The sequence below is a fragment of the Populus trichocarpa genome, chromosome 6, assembly GCF_000002775.5.
Source record: "Populus trichocarpa isolate Nisqually-1 chromosome 6, P.trichocarpa_v4.1, whole genome shotgun sequence".
NCBI classification, from domain to species: domain Eukaryota; kingdom Viridiplantae; phylum Streptophyta; class Magnoliopsida; order Malpighiales; family Salicaceae; genus Populus; species Populus trichocarpa.
The window spans coordinates 7,348,594-7,365,114 of NC_037290.2; the positions used below are offsets into that span (position 1 = coordinate 7,348,594).

Consider the following 16,521-nt stretch of genomic DNA (forward strand, 5'->3'; position numbering starts at 1 on the left):
TAGTATTTTGGCTTTCCCATTAATAACTTTTTGGTACGTAGAAAAATATAAATTGTTTTCGAATTTATCTTTCTATTATTTATATTTTTCTATATGAAGAATTTGCAATAGTAAAAAATTAAACCAACAAATACTAAATAAAAGATTTATTCAAATTAAAAAATAAAAATAATAGCCAACTCGTAGTTAATTAAAAAAAATATTCATTCGATTTTTATTTTTTTGAACAAATTAGCTAAACAAATCTTCACAACTGATATAATTAATGGAATATACCATGATTAATTAATTATTCTCATAAAACCAGTAACTCTAAATACAAATCTATATGAAGATTCATTAAAGAAAAACTCACCATTAATTCCATTGTTTTTTGCTTGTGTCGCATCATCAAGACCAACATCTTATACAAGAAAGTAAAATCATAACAATCAAATCCAGCAAAATCTTTATTATAATTATTTTTATTTTTCTACGTAGTAAAAAATGACGGGTTCAGGTGAATATGGATGGATATAGTACTCTCAGCAATCGAGGCAACGTTATTAGGGGTGGTTTGATTAGGGGAAATGATGGCTTTAATTTTCTGTTTTGGTGCTAATTAATCCTGGCATATATCTTCTCCTCTATGCAAGTTGAGTTATGGGATTTCTTAATTATGCTTGGCAACCACTAGCTAGGCTATCAGAAGGTCAGGTTGATTCGGTAGTGGTAGCCACCGGTCTGTTTGCTGCAGTCTGCAGAGGAGGTGTTGATGGTTGATACCGTCGCATGAGATGATCTTAAAAAGGAATGGGGATGTCTCTGTAATCTTCATGAAGGCAATTGTTTAGCGGACTGGCTTGCTAATTACGCTCGTGGCTTGGAGTTAGGAGTTTTTTCTTTTACTAACTACCAAAGGGTCTCTCCTCTTTACTTTTAGTTCATCGTACTAGCTAGTTTGTCCGCGCGCTCAGAGCTCACCTGATTTCTTTGAAGAAAAAAAATTAACAGCGACACATCTTAGTAAGAGAACGGAAAAAAATACCGACCATTAATCCCTAGGAATACAATCGATTAAACATAAAATAAAATAAAAAATCAATGAATAAAAAGAAGGAAAAAAAATACCAGCAAACCTAGATGATGAAATTGAAAAACAAAATCAAGATTATTGTCCAATGATAAAGTCAAAAACAAATATAACTAAAAGATAATAATTAGGGATTAAATTGAAAAAAAAATGAAGAAAATGATAAAAAAAAAACAATAAAAAAATAAGGACCAAAATTGAAAACAAAACAAAATTAAATTAAATTCTAAAGGGAAAAAAAGTAATGCAAAGGATCAATAAATAGCAATAAAAAAAATGAAGACCAAATTAAATACAAAACTTTCATTGCCACCGAATCGCCACCAATCACGCCACACCAACAGTTATGCCGCCACCTGACGTGTCGGATGACACGGTGGTTGGTGGATTTTAGCCATTGTAATATGTCTCATGCACCTCTTGTTTGGCGGGGGGATGATGACGTGCCGACGCTTGCGTAGCACACGTCAACCTTTTATATTAATTTATTAATATTTTAATAATTAAAATTACTAAAAATCCTTTGAGGGCATCTTAATATTACAAAAAAAAAAACATGTGGCAAAGATAAAAACGCCCTCCCTTGCCAGGCTTAAATTTTTTAAAGTCAAAGGCTAGACATGTTATTTTACTGTAGAAAAAAATACACAAAGACGAAAAAACCCTCTCTGCAATGCCAAAACTTATGAGCTTTTAAGGATATTATTCTCCTTTAATTATGCAAATAAATTTAAAAATACATAAAAATCCCTGGACAAAAAGGCTTATTTTCTTAGTTTTTAAAGATAACGAAGTAATTTAATTGCATATATAAAAATAAAATTTACTAAATTTACCTCATTAATTATAAGTGAAATAATGATAAAAAAATGCCCTCATAATAAATGAAAAAAAAACCATTAATAGAAAGGTTGTGCTTCTAACATGCACAGAGAATTTATATGCGTGAAGGTGTGCATCAGTCGGTGGTGCGCAATAAGAAACCACAGCGATACGTAAGGTCTAAGGTGTATCCTCAGAACATAGTATTGAATAGCTTGTGTGATGAGTCGTTGTGGGTTGAATTATGCAGGCTAGACTTTCTTGTTATCTAGGCCATACCCGAACGACTACGATGTCATGTCGTTCGTGTCTGGCCTGGAGCGATGGTTTCTCCCGCCAGACGGCGTAGTGTCCTTTGCCACACGTGAGAATACTATAATACAACTTTCAAATCACATGCATCTGCATAGCTTTCAAAATATATAGATAGATAGATAATTACCCCTACCATCAAGTAGGTGAGTATACTATGTGGGCCTATGTTTTATGGTGTTTGGATACGGAGACGTGACTACCACAGGCTCTGTATAAATACTCCGTTATCCTAATCGATCTATCTCAATCTGGAATGACTAGAATAACTTATACTATACGAAACAATATACTCCTCTATTTTAAAATACCACTCCTGCTGCTCTGCAATATACGTAGACAAATGTACTCTCTTATTTGCTTATTATTCTTTCTATATACGGTATTTTCTTGCCCAAATTTTATTGCCAGCGCACCGTTCCAGCAGGATTCTTGTCGGATTTTTTTTCCACCGAGTTTTTCTTGTCTGGATACTACATAGTACATATATATAAATGTACAACCATAGAAATTTTTTTGTTTGAACATGTTTTTGTTACTTATTCATATAGAGTTTCCTTCCTACCGCGCAACACATTTTCATTATTTAGTTTTAATAGATTGATTTGATAATTAAGAAGAATTTTTATATATATATATAATAAGGTTGATCTCTCATCTATATATATATTCTAAAAAAATAAAACAATAAAAATATATATCATTAGCAATCAAGCACATATCATTTCTTGCACTTCACTCAAGTATTTTCCATATAACAAAAAGAATTAGGGTTTTACTAGTAGGTGAGCTAGGAAACCTTGTTTTTTTTCCTCTAATTTCCTCTTCCTTTTTTTTATTGATCTTTTTTAGTTTTTTTAACAATTTTATTCTTTAATATTTGGTTGATTTTGAATTGCTCTTTATAATTTATTAATTATGCATTTTCTATGAGATTATTGTAGTTTCAAACAAACATCTCAATATTTGGTTGGTTGGTCAATTTTATGAACGTCTATTTTTGTTATCATATCATTAATTAAAAAATAATTTTAAAAATAAGGATTATTATCAAACAAGGTATGAGATGCACTCATAAAAATCAGTTATTTCTTTAAAGATATATGCCTCAACAAGTTGCGGACACAACACAAAGAGAGGCTCGAAATGAATATCATCCAAACAATCTGTAAGCTTGAGATGATATTCCCTCTATCTTTCTTAGACTTAATAAAACATCTACCAATACATCTACCGTTCGAGTCAAAAATTGGAGGTCCAATCTAATATAGATGAATGTTAATTCGGTTAGTTTATTAATATTAATGGATTTTTCTTTTACAAATTTTAACTACAAGGAAACAATTTGAATGAGATAGAACTGGCAATGCTATTGCAATGAAGGTTTGAGAGAATCACACTGCAACTAAGTAAGATTGGAATCAAGATAAAAAAAATTAATCCTTTTATTCAATTCTATTTTTCATTTACTAACAAATAATTCATTTGTGTCATATATGTTGCGTGATTTTTAGTACGAGATGCCAAAAAAAAGAAGCAAACATATACACGGAACAAATAGAGCTTCCAGGCTGGAAGGAGATGATCGTTTGAAAGGATTTCAGACCGCGGTACGTCTTGGAGGTCGTGTAGGTGGAATATATTCAACACGTGATGTATGAACATTTCATGCAATGATCACACTCTGGTGCGGAGAATTAGAACTAGCATGTTCTCGGTTCTCTTACCACGCACACCAGTGGATTCGTTCCGTTCGTTTTGTATGCGGAGTGAATAATAAGATTATTTTTTAATCACATCCATTTTTTATTTGTTTTTTTTATAAATATATTTAACCAACAATAATTTTCTCTTGCAGACTATGATTCTTGGATGTGAGTCAAGCCCGATAGAACTTTTTGTGGAAACGCATGTTCAGATTGATGACCGTCAAAAAGGGGTGTAGTGGCTTATGGATAGCCGAGCTCAATACTTTGTGGTATGTTGGTTTTCAACCATTTTTTCTTAAATTATTATTTTTTTGAATTTGCTAACTTTTTTTTACAGGATACGTAGAACACCCGAAGAAGGAGAGATACGGTGATGATCATTTGACCAATCTGAATCTCAATATGAATTTATGCTTGGAGGCAAGATTGTCCGGTGGACCCGATAGAAATCTGGTGTGCGGTCTCTCTAACACTACGGTCGAAGACTTGCGAACAACTCATAATGTTCCAACTGGTGGATGCTCACAATCGATTTCGAGTACTTAAATTTCAGAGTTCGAGGTGATTTTAGACTAGTGAGTTCAAGCTAGGACAACTCATCTTGCTCCTGATTATGAACGACTTAGTGCTAAGACGACTAGATGGTTATATGTCACAACCATTTTTTACTCACCAACAGAATATATAACAGACAATCTATTTGATGGTTATATGTCAAATTCATTAAAGGAAATACTAACGGACAAAAAAAACCGATGGAATGACATACAATTTTTCTGTTGATTATATATTATATTCTTCAATGGAAATACCGACGGAATAAAGCGAGTAAATTTTTTTTTATGCGCTTTTTCAATCATTAAATCCATTGATAAATTTATTACCGACAGACTACGTACAAATCACTAACGAGAGTTTTCTGACGGATTATTTTTGTCCGTGAGACCGTTGGGAAAATTCGTGCCGATGAACTGTGAAAATAAATATCAATGGAAAATTCTGTCGGTAAATCAAAAAATTCCGGTAATACAATATGTTGTTGTCTCATTATTAAAAAAAAATCATCTTGAATTTTTTTTAAAGTCAAACCATGCTTTTTACTAGTTGTTAAGGTTATTTTTGGACTCGTCAAGTTGACTAGGTCATATTAAGACAACTCCTATATGAGTTAATTTTAAATTCGGACTAGACAAGAAGTTGAGTTAGGAGGTTTTGATCGATTGGATCGGGTTTAATAACAATACCAAAAAGTTCATAGACATTTTTTTACATTAAAAAAAGTTAATTCGACCCGTAACATAGATTGGAACAATATACTAGCATATATAGTGTATAATATAAATTGTGCTAAAATTATAATAAAAAGTATAAAACTTACTAAAAAATTGATGAGTATCACTACATATCTCAAAAGAGTATTAATATGATATGTGTGTCAAATATCATGTGAATTAAGATCTAAGTGATCAGAATATATAATGAATATATATTTAATAGAAAATCTAGTTCTTTAAATATTATTATAGGCGTACTCATTAAAACAGTGAATCCAACCAAATCACCAAACCAAAGTTGTTTTATAAAATCGATCTACCCATAAAATATATGTGCAACGAGTTAATTATTTAGCATATGAAAAACATCCCGTGTGTATAGAACACAATTAAAAAAGGAGGAGGAGGAAAGTGATCAAGAAGCGACAGAAGCAGTGTAAGAATGACATAACATTGACACCAAGAAATTAGATTTTCGTGAGATGTATGTTTATTCTTCACATTTCAGCTCTTTATTGGATTATCTGAATATCAGGAATTTTAGTTTTAGGCGTTCCTCTTGTAATGTACTGAAATTAATAGATAATTTTTTTCCCCTTCTTCCGAGATCTCAATTGTTCCTATCTAGAACGGAGCCCCAGAGCCGGTAAGCTGGCTTAGAAATTGGCACTTTTTTTTTTATTCTCCCTTTAGTAAAAGGAAGAAGACACCTAGTAAAATATACAAGCTTTTGTTTGCCTGCGAAAATGAAGTTATCAGCCACAAATGTTGATTCCATCGTCGCTCTCTTTATTTGACTTTACAGATCCTAAAGAGAAGCAAGAATTAATCAATTATTATATATTTTCCTCAATTAATTAATAGGATTTACTCAATCATGCATGCATGCATGCATGCCAAGTTGTTGTTTTTAGAAGAGTGACAGGACGGGATTTGATTGGAATTATATATTTTCCTTCCGGAAAAAGGAGTGCTTGTTTCGGAAAGGCAAGTTTCCCACTGGAAGAAACGGGCTGGGGAGCCTGTACGTAGCTCTCGCCTAGCATGCTGTCATTCCTTATTCGTGTATTTGATGGAGCCCTTGTAAGAAGATGCACCATTTATGAATCCTTTTTACCAAATACAAGCTCAGAGTGATCAAAGCCAAGCTCAAAGCTTCATTTCGAGAGGGAAAAAAGGGGGGGGGGGGGGGCAAAACTACATCTATTTACGTACGTACATGGTTTGAATAATGAAAGGTCCAAATGCCAAAGGAACTCTGTTTTGGTTCTTGAGACTGACCATCCTCCTGTCTTGGTGTCTCTTTCGTGTAAGAGCATGACAAGGAGAGTACATAATTCGTGCACGCACCCATTGGTGAAACATACAGGTTGGTGGCACGAAATAAATCCGAGTGGGAAAACCATAAGAAAAAACAGATTTATCAGCATGTCTGGGAGAAAAAGAAAGCAGGAAAAACAAAAAGAGCCACAGACAGGGAAAAAAGAAAAAGTGAAGATGGAAAAAAAAGAGAGAAAAAAGAAAGCGAAATGAGAGAGAGAGAGAGAGAGAGAGAGAGAGAGGGATAGAGAAAAAACACACACAGGCCACAGCCTCTCTCTCTTTTTCACCACCTCCCTCTAGTGATGGCGTGGTTTGCTTTTGCTTTTTCTCTCGACAGGAATCTTTGAAAATCGAAAGGCATCCTTTAAGTAAAAATAAAAAAAAGGGGGGAAATATCCCGATAAAAGAAAAAAAAAAAAGAAGAGTTAAAGAAATTGAGAATCGAAAGACATGATCCCGTTCATGGTACTATGTTTGATCGATCAAGCATCCGAAATCATGATGGGTTGTTCATTGATTTTCTGAAAGCTTGCAAAATGGAAATTCAAGAAGGGTTGCTATGATACTGACATGATCTACAAGTATATTTAGATATTGAATTTTGATTTAATTAATCATTTCTTTTACTATTTTAATCACATTTATTGGTTTAACAAGCACCCACTTATACGAATCTTCTCTTAAATTTTTATCTCAAAGTTCCCTCAACAAAGTGTATATTTGTGTGAATACGGTTTTTAGTGTTTTTTTTAAATAATTTTTACTTAAAACTATATATATTTTTTATTTTTAATATTAATATATCAAAATTATTAGAAAAATTAAAAATACCATCAATTAAATACTTTTTAAAGCAAAAAAAAAAAAACTTTAAAAAATACTAAAAAACATAAGCAGGAACACTTCAAAAAAGAAAAAAAGAAAGAATGATAGCAAATTGAACTAGAATTAGAAATATCATGCTCAGAAACCCCTTATTTTTCATCAATAATTACTACAAATTGAACTAGAATTCAAACCTAAAACTGGATATTAACAAGGTTGCATTATCTAAAAGTAGGATGATGGACGGTCCTAGAGCTCCGAAATGATGAGTAATGAATAGAATTTGGGCATGCATATGAGCTAGCTAGTCCTTGTGATATAGACATGGTGATCAGGAATGGAATGCTCTAAAGCTTGATTAAGAAAAGAGGTTATCCAGGATTTAACACTATCGGAACCAGTTGGCAAACAAAACTGAACCTGGACATCTAGACAGACTGACATGAAATTAAGGATATAGAGTAATCATAGCCCCAAAATAGTCCTTTCACAATCGAGTGCCCCTAGGCTAGAGAATTTAGAAAAAATAAAATAAAAATAAAATAAAAAAAGACTGTCTGAGTGGGGCATTCTAATTTCGTCGCGTCGATTTTCTTTTTCTTTTTCTTAGCATTTCTTTATTTTTCCCGTTGATTCCATCATTTTTTCTCACTCTCTCCCCCCCTAACTGTCCGTTGGAACCAAACAGAAAATCCCCCCCTCACTCTCTCTTTCTTTCTTTCTTTCATTCTAATATGAGCAGAGGGTGCATTACACACCACCACCGGTTATGAATCCCACCACTGAACCACCACAACTTCAGCCACCCCAACCACCGCAACCCCACCGTCATTCCACTTCTTGTGACCGTCACCCAGAAGAACATTTCACTGGTTTTTGCCCTTCATGCCTCTGCGAGCGTCTTGCCGTGCTCGATCCCAACACCTCCTCCGCCGCTTCTTCTTCCTCTTCCCGCAAACCCACTGCCACCGCCGCCCTTAAAGCCATCTTCAAGCCTTCTCAACTGTCTAGCTCCAGTAATAATAATAATAATAATAATAATAACAATAACAAGTCGTCTTCATTTTTTCCTGAGCTCCGCCGTACTAAATCCTTTTCTGCCTCTAAAAACGAAGGGTTTTCCGGGGTTTTTGAGCCTCAAAGAAAATCTTGTGACGTTCGAGAGAGATATACTCTTTGGTCTCTCTTCACTCAGGACGACGAGAGAAACCCATCTGTTAAAAAAGAGCCCTTTAAAGGAGGACCTGAAATTGAGGCTGTTGAGCCCAGAATTTCTTGTTCTAGTGTTCGAGGTCCGGTTTTTGAGTCCAAAGAAGAAGAAGAAATCGAAAGCGAAACCGACACTGAAAATGAGAATGCGAATACCAGCGTCAATGCTAATATTGGTGGAGATATTTTGGTTAATGGGGTTTTAGAGGAGTCTAATTTGACTGCGAGAAATTCGAATGCAAACCCAATTGATGAAATTATAGAGGAAGAGGAAGACGAAGACGAAGACGAGGACGAAGAAGAAGGGATTATTATAGAGCCAGAGCCAGTTCACGAAACAGTTTTGGAGGAGCTTAAGACTATGAAGGACCATATAGATCTTGATTCGCAGTCTAAAAAAACCTCAGGGAGGGACTTGAAAGAGATTGCTGGTAGTTTCTGGTCTGCTGCTTCGGTTTTCAGCAAGAAATTGCAGAAATGGAGGCAAAAGCAGAAGCTTAAGAAGCAGAGAAATGGCGGTCCTGGTTCAGCTACGTTGCCTGTAGAAAAGCCAATTGGGAGGCAGTATAGGGAGACTCAGTCGGAGATTGCTGATTATGGGTTTGGTAGAAGGTCTTGTGACACGGATCCGAGGTTCTCTCTTGATGCTGGGAGGATTTCTTTTGATGATCCTAGGTATTCTTTCGACGAGCCTCGTGCTTCTTGGGATGGATATCTGATTGGAAGGACATTTCCAAGAATGCCTACAATGGTATCTGTCGTTGAGGATGCTCCTGTTAATGTTGTTAATGTTGTTTCAAGGTCTGATACTCAAATCCCAGTTGAGGAACCGCCGCGAATATCTATGAATTCAATCAATGAAGATGATGAAGATGAGACTGTCCCTGGTGGGTCTGTCCAAACTAGGGATTATTACTCTGATTCTTCATCGAGGAGGAGGAAGAGTCTTGACAGGTCTAATTCTATTAGGAAGACTGCTGCGGCTGTGGTGGCTGAGATTGATGAGTTGAAGGCTGTTTCCAATGCTAAAGTGACCCCAGCAACTGTGGATTATATCCATGGACCTAAGCTGGTGGTTCCTGATAGGGATTTTAGGGATTCGAACTCGAATTCTTTGAGGGATGATTGCTCTGAGAATTTTGACATGGGGTTCAGAGACAATGCATCTGTCGTGGGGAATGGTGAAAGGAAAGGGGTCAAGAAACCTCGGAGATGGAGCAAGGCGTGGAGTATTTGGGGTTTTATACACAGAAGAAGTGTTAACAAAGATGAGGATGAGGATAGGTATAGCAGAGCAAATGGGGTAGAGAGGTCCTTTTCAGAGTCTTGGCCAGAATTGAGAGGGGAACGAAATGGAGATGTAAGGGGGGGTTTTAATCCGAAGATGTTGAGGAGCAACAGCAGTGTTAGTTGGAGAAATTCACATAATTTTGGCGGTGGATCTTTTAGCAGTGCAAGGAAGAGCAGTGTTGAGACTAATGGGAATGGGAGAAAGAAGAGGGATGAGTTTGTGTTGGAGAGGAACAGGAGTGCAAGGTATTCACCAAACAACATGGATAATGGACTGTTAAGGTTCTACCTGACGCCGTTGAGGAACAGTCGTCGAAATGGTTGGGGGAAGAGTAAGTCCAGTCATGCACAATCCATTGCAAGGAGCGTATTGCGATTATACTGAATCGGCAAGTCCATAAGGTGTTTCTTTGGTTTAATGTTAATTTTGATGCATTTGTTGTGTAAGCGCACATGCCTAATGTATTCTTCATCTGTTGGTTGGTTGGTTGGATAAAAAGCACCCCTAAATTTGTTGCCTTTACTGTGAATTGCATTGCTTCTTTTCAATTATTCTAATAACAAGAGATTTTTAGTGTTCTTTTCTCGGTGTCTCCAGTCACCCTCTTGTTAATTGCTGAATTCTTTTTCCCGTCTCGCGTTTTGTTATGCTGATTTGTCTTTTTACCAGAACTGGTTAGGACAGAGAATATGCGTGCCTATTTGTGCAGATGTTCTTGCCCTTGAATTTAATTGGTTTTTTCCTTCTTTTCATCCTTGTCCTACATAGCAAAGATTTTGCTGATGGACTGTGCGAAGGCTGCGAGGTTGTTTCAGACATCTTACTCAAATATTTGGCATAGTACATTTTCTTTGGGACAAAAGAGTTTCATGATGTGGGCTCATGCTCCCTTTTGTCACTGTTTCCAAATCAACAATGTACTGCCAATTCATTCAGTATTGACTAACCAGGCAACTTTTTGTAATTTGAGTAAGGTTTCTCTGATTTCTTTGTTATGATCGTGGAGCTTCAATGGTCCTCTGCGCTGATAATACATTTGTATGGATGGATAGAAGATCATGTCAACATTTATTAAAAACATTTGTTGTTTCTTTCTTCGTTTCTTATTTTTTTCCCCGTATATTTGAAGTCCATTCCTTCTGTGCTAAACGTCATATCCAATTCAACTGACATGACCATCTTTTATATCCTGTGATTTTGTCAAATTATCCCCCCATTGGTGGTTGAGTCGGAACTTGGGATCACTTGGGGTTTGTCAAAAGATAGCAGATTTTCCTGTAATGTAAGTGCATGAACTTGTTGTGAAGTCATTACAGTGTTTTCTCTCTCCCGTGGAATGCTGTACTCACAGTTTAGCTTGTGGTTTTGCTGTCTACCATGGTGGATGAGTTCCAAACAAGTATGCCTTGCACAAGCGTAGGAGTTTATCTAATTACACTGCGCAGTTTTTTACTCCATTCTTTTCTGGCGGTGGCTGTTCCTTTCTGAAGTTGGAATTGTTCCTTAACAAAGCCATGGAGAGAGCTTTAAGTTTCTGTGGTTTTACTTTTACCATCTGCATTTTGTGAATGTCAACCAACCGTCAATCCAAAGCCTAAACTTGCAAAATGAAGACAAGGAAAGAGCTTAATAGCGCTTTAAATTCTCTGTGAAGTATTGCCAAATAATCCAGCCATAACGTTTACTAGTGGTGGGCTACACAACATGCTCCTTGAACATCAGTAGGGCTCAAATCCCATTACCAGAACAGAAATCAAGCTAAGCAATGATTATTTCATATGATTTACAAGATTTTTGTTCTCGTATTTGGACATCAAACGGTCTACCCGATCAAATCAAATAAGATTGAGATCATGCTTTTCTGCTTTTTTCTCTATATCTGCAAAAGCTCCATGATCAACAAATTTGCCTCTAAAGTCAAAAGGTAACTAGAAAAACATCCCAGCATGTTCTCCTTCATGGATGATATAAAGAAAGAAAGAGAAAAGAAGGGAATGGCTCGAAACCCAATGAAATATCAAGTTATTACTTACCCCATTAAGGCTTAAGTTTGAAGTGGGCAGTGACACTCATAATTTTTATATATTGCTTCTCAAGAATTGTGGGCTGTAATGGGTAGAAGCTCATTTTGTCAACGGTTTTATACAGCCCTTCGTATAATTTTAACGCAAAAACATGCACTTTATTTTTGTTTTCTTGTGATGTTTTTCTTCAACTGGAATTCGGCTATTTTTTTTTTTGTTTTTAGTGTACTTTTAAAAAAATATTAACAAAATAATATAATTGATTTTTTAATAAAATAGCACAATTTATACTTATTATAATTAAAAATTATAATTTTTATAGCTTGTCGCTATTTAGAATAATGATATCTTTTAAAAAAATATTAAATAGCAGGAGAAAAGAGAAAGAAAAGAAAAGAAAAAAGAAAAGGATCTCAGCAACACATCGAAACTCTGATTACGACACTACTGATATTATTATAAAGATCTTGACAAAACGAATCCAACAACACTAAAAAAGTCACCAATGGTGACCCGAGTGGATCATACTTGCCGCAAAAAAAAGCTTGTCCCTCTCATGTCATCGTTATTTAATGTTGTTAAATTTATCTTGTTGAGATATTTTTAATAGTAATGGTGGAATCTCGACTCATCTTCTTATCAAAATTAATTAATAAATAAAATTATAATGTAAAATAAATACACGTCCTGAAATGGGCTCAGCTCACTGGCAAAAGCACCTTATCTGCAATGGATTTATTTGGCATGTCAAGCCCATCTAGCATCTCTCACACGATCTCTGAGGACAGAACGTTGAGATAGCAAAGAATGCCGTAGGGGTTAACTGGGCAAAGCTCATCATGAAGCATGCTCCCATAAATTATTTGAGATTCACCATAAAATAATTATGGCACTCATCATTTTGTGTTAATGGCTTTTTAGTGAGTCAGACTTGTATAATAATTCAATGTAATTCCAGAGGGAAAAAGTATTCTATACAATAGTCTTGAAATTTGTTCTTGTCATTGGTCATCATCTTAAGGAGATGGTTGCTAGGATGTTAGGTTTAACTCATGGTCAATCTTCGTCATGCTGCAGGCAAAATACTCAAATAGTTCAAAATTGTTAAAACAATCCTAAGAAAACAAAGTAGTGTCACGAGAATAAAGGAATACAATGAAATATATCAAAATAGTATTATTTTTATTTTTTTAAAATTATTTTTAAAATTAACATATCAAAATGATTTAAAAACACCAAAAAAATATTAATTTATAATTTTATTAATCAAAATCAAGTCAACCGAAGATATCACTCCACATATCTTGAGATCAAAGTTTTATGGTTAGTTATACATGTACAAAGCTTATTGTTTGCGAAAGCTGAGCCGGTGCCCAAGAATAACGTAGATCCAAGATGAAAATGGCTTAAGGTAATTAAGTAGATTTTGTAGATCTATTTTGTAGCATTACTTAATTAAAAATAATTAAAATGATATTTTAATAATTTTCTTATCTATTTTTTTAATAGGTCTAGGAGCATTAGATGATACTAGAGGTTGCTATTTCTGAAGAGGATAAACAAAGAAACCGACCAAGAAAGGGTAGAATTGCCACAAGTTAGATCTTCATATATTAAGAGTAAAATATATTTTTTATATTTTATTCTATCTTGGAAAATACAGTTATTTTGTCGACCAAACAAACGCTACTAAAAGCTTATGCAAAAAACAAGATGCCAAACCAAGCCTTAGATTGCTTTAAGAAATTGGAGGAGATTTTTGGGTGCAAGCATGGAATAAGATCTTACAATGCTTTTATCAAAGTCAATCAGTTAGAAAAAGCAGTTTTTTTTTTTCCGATTATTTTGAAACAGTGGGTATCTTGCTTAATTTGCAAACATATAATATTTTGATCAAGATTTCTGTTAAGAAGAGACAATTCGTCAAGGCATGGATTGGATGTGGGGTAAAGATTTAAAGCCTGATGTGTATAGCTATAGCACTATGATTTGTGAGATGGTTTAAAATGAGGGTTTGGTGCGTGCACTTGAGGTGTTTGATGAAATGTTTGAAAGGGGCTTAGTTCCTGATGTGATATGTTGTCGTATAATGAATAATGATTGATCGGTTTTTCAAAAGAGGAGAATATGTCAAGGGGAAAGAGATTTGGGAAAGGTTGGTTAAAGGGTCCTGTGTTTATTCAAATGTGGTTACGTATATTGTTATGATTTATTGGGTTGTGTAAAATGAGGAGGATTGATGAGAGCTTGGAAATGTGGGAGAGGATGAAGAAGGAATGGATTCGTTTCAGTATAGCAGTTTGAAATGTGGGTTATGTGAGGCGGGAAATTTTGATGGAGCTGTGAAGATTTATAAAGAAATGGGGGGGGGGGGGGTATATTTTTCAAAAGGAAACAACTTTGAAGAGTAATCTATAAGGAGAGTTTTGAGTTGTGGGTTATAACGAGGAAGGAGAATTGTCGCAATGTTGTTAGTTACAATATATTTCTTAGAGGATTGTCTGAATATAGGAAGGTTGAAGTAGGGGAGTGGAGCTGTTTCTGTTTGGGAACTCATGCGTAGGAAGGGGAGTGGAGCTGTTTCTGTTTGGGAACTCATGCGTAGGAAGGGGAGTGGAGCCTTATGTAACATTTTGATGCATGGCCTTGCTCTGCTGGGAAAATTGGAGATGCTTTGCTGTTCTATTCAAATATGAAGCAGTCGAATTGAACTGCCTTCCCAATCTTGTTGCCCATAACACACTTATGGACGGGATTTAAAAGGCCAGCGAGTGTGAAAAGGCATCAGTGATGTGGGCTTGCATGTTCAAATATGGGTTTCAGCTGGACATAGACACTATGATTACTTTAATTGCAGGTGATGTTGTTTTCGTGTTGTCATGACAATATTTGCAGATGTGATTGGATCTTCCTCGTGACAAACCTGAACACAACCTTCAACCATCTGTTAGGCAAACAGCGAGCATCCACGGCCCAGATAGCCAATCTAGCCCTTCAACATCTAGTTTTTGCTTGATCATTTTAATTCAGGGCCCATAAATCTTCTTTTTCATTATGGATGAGTAACGTTCAGTATCAAACATTTTGACTCCTAGAAGTCCCAAGTATGTTATCTTTCTCCTAGACCTTTGAATTCTTATGCTTCTTTTCTCTGGTTTGCTCAGCATATATATATAAACACTTCAAGCAATTTCACGAAAGTGCTTAGCCAGAAAAATAGCTGTACAGCAAAAAGTATTTGAAGATGATTATAAAAATTTCTCAGAAAATTGTCACAACAACGTGAGTACTACGGCCTTTTGGCTGTTTGGATACAGTGATAGGAAAGTTAGCAAAGCATCAAAACCCAGTTACTTGGATATTGGTGATGCAGTAATATCACCAAGATCAGATGTAGATGATGCAAAAGAAAATAGCTTGATGTATCAAATCCAAGTTGGAAGTTTTCACTTGGGGTTATTTTATCATGCTATATTCATTCAAAATGGCATGTCTAAGATTTTACACTATAAATTCCTTATACTGAGAAAAAAGGAGGACTTTACTTTTCTTTGTCCGTCTGTTCCTTTTCTGCTCTTTCTATGTCTGATGCTAATCTCTGCTCGTAGCTGAACTGAGTGATCAAACCCACTAAAATTGCTCCGAGAACTGCAACTTTTCGCCAATCAGGTGAAGAAGAGAGGAAGGAATCAGCAATCACTATGGCTAGTACACCCATTAAAGCAAGGTAAATGTTCTTCCTGGTTTTTGACCCTGCTTTTGCGTTAGTCAGATCTTTAATCTTCTGTGCTTCCTCCTTAGCTTTGGCTTTATCAACTGGTGCTTTCTGGCCAAGGCTCTTGAAGAACATCCCCTCATTCCGGTCGTTTTCCATTTGAACTTCAAAATCTGCTACCTTATTATCGTTCTTCTCAATTTCCGTTCTGTTCAATTCTGCAGATTCCTCAAAAGCTTGCATCTGGCTCTCTATGTTCTCCATTATCTGCTAAGCATAAATAATGAATAAGAAGCAGGTTATCAACAGAGGTGCTAAGCAACACCATTTTGTTGTTCCTTTAGCATTTCATAATTTGCATTGAGAATGAAGGAGTTGAACAGACCCTGGCACCTGCTTCATCAAGTCCTTTTAGAGCATCCTCTCCAATTTTATCAAACTCAGCATTGGCTTCTTCAGCAAATTGAGTTAGATAATCTGATCTCTCGTCCAAGTAATCAGTGAGACGGACTTTTTGAGCTTGAAGCATGGCTATCTTCGCAAGCAGTTCTTGTTTTTTAGTATCACCTTCAGGTGGGGGAGCCTCAGAGTCAGAATCATTCGACTTGCAAAGGAACAGGATGGAGTTCTTTGTGTTGGATGGCTTTCTAGTGTGGAAAAAACCATGATTTGTAGGAGCGAATGAGGTGTTGATGGCTTTGAGGGAAAACATTTTTCAGAGGGAGAGAGATAGAGAGAGTAGGAAAGGGGAGGGACGTTATATGGGCAGTTGTTTTATTTTGGGCCTTTCGTTGGGTGTGGACATTATCCCTTATTTATGAGTATAATATTTGTTCAAGTTTGCCCATTGACTTTCGAATTTGACATTGCAATCTGGATTTCTTTTTTAAATTAACAGTTAAAAAAAAAGGGAAAATAACAAAATTTAAAAAATATTTAGAAAAA

General features: G+C 35.5%; 2 protein-coding genes and 1 long non-coding RNA gene across 4 annotated transcripts; 2 read left to right on the top strand and 1 right to left on the bottom strand.

Annotated features, from left to right (window-relative positions):
- The first annotated feature begins 7,973 nt into the window (after positions 1–7,973).
- LOC7487297 (protein OCTOPUS) lies at positions 7,974–10,416 on the top strand. Its single transcript, XM_024604712.2, has one exon. It carries the CDS (start codon positions 8,107–8,109, stop codon positions 10,219–10,221), a length of 2,115 nt encoding a protein of 704 aa, XP_024460480.2. The 5' UTR covers positions 7,974–8,106; the 3' UTR covers positions 10,222–10,416.
- Positions 10,417–13,164: 2,748 nt separating this feature from the next.
- On the top strand, positions 13,165–16,423 carry LOC112327856 (uncharacterized). 2 transcript variants are annotated; one of them, XR_008059641.1, is made up of 3 exons: positions 13,165–13,272; positions 13,371–14,965; positions 15,470–16,423. It is a non-coding gene; the product is annotated as an uncharacterized LOC112327856 (long non-coding RNA). The 2 variants fall into 2 exon arrangements; XR_008059642.1 differs by lacking the exon at positions 13,165–13,272 and having other exon boundaries at positions 13,376–14,382; positions 14,425–14,965.
- LOC7468042 (uncharacterized) lies at positions 15,285–16,288 on the bottom strand. The gene is made up of 2 exons (XM_002309083.4): positions 15,962–16,288; positions 15,285–15,843 (listed from the first exon to the last, which is right to left on the bottom strand). The coding sequence occupies exons 1-2, from the start codon at positions 16,286–16,288 to the stop codon at positions 15,403–15,405; spliced, it is 768 nt and encodes a 255-aa protein (XP_002309119.1). The 3' UTR covers positions 15,285–15,402.
- Positions 16,424–16,521: the final 98 nt, after the last annotated feature.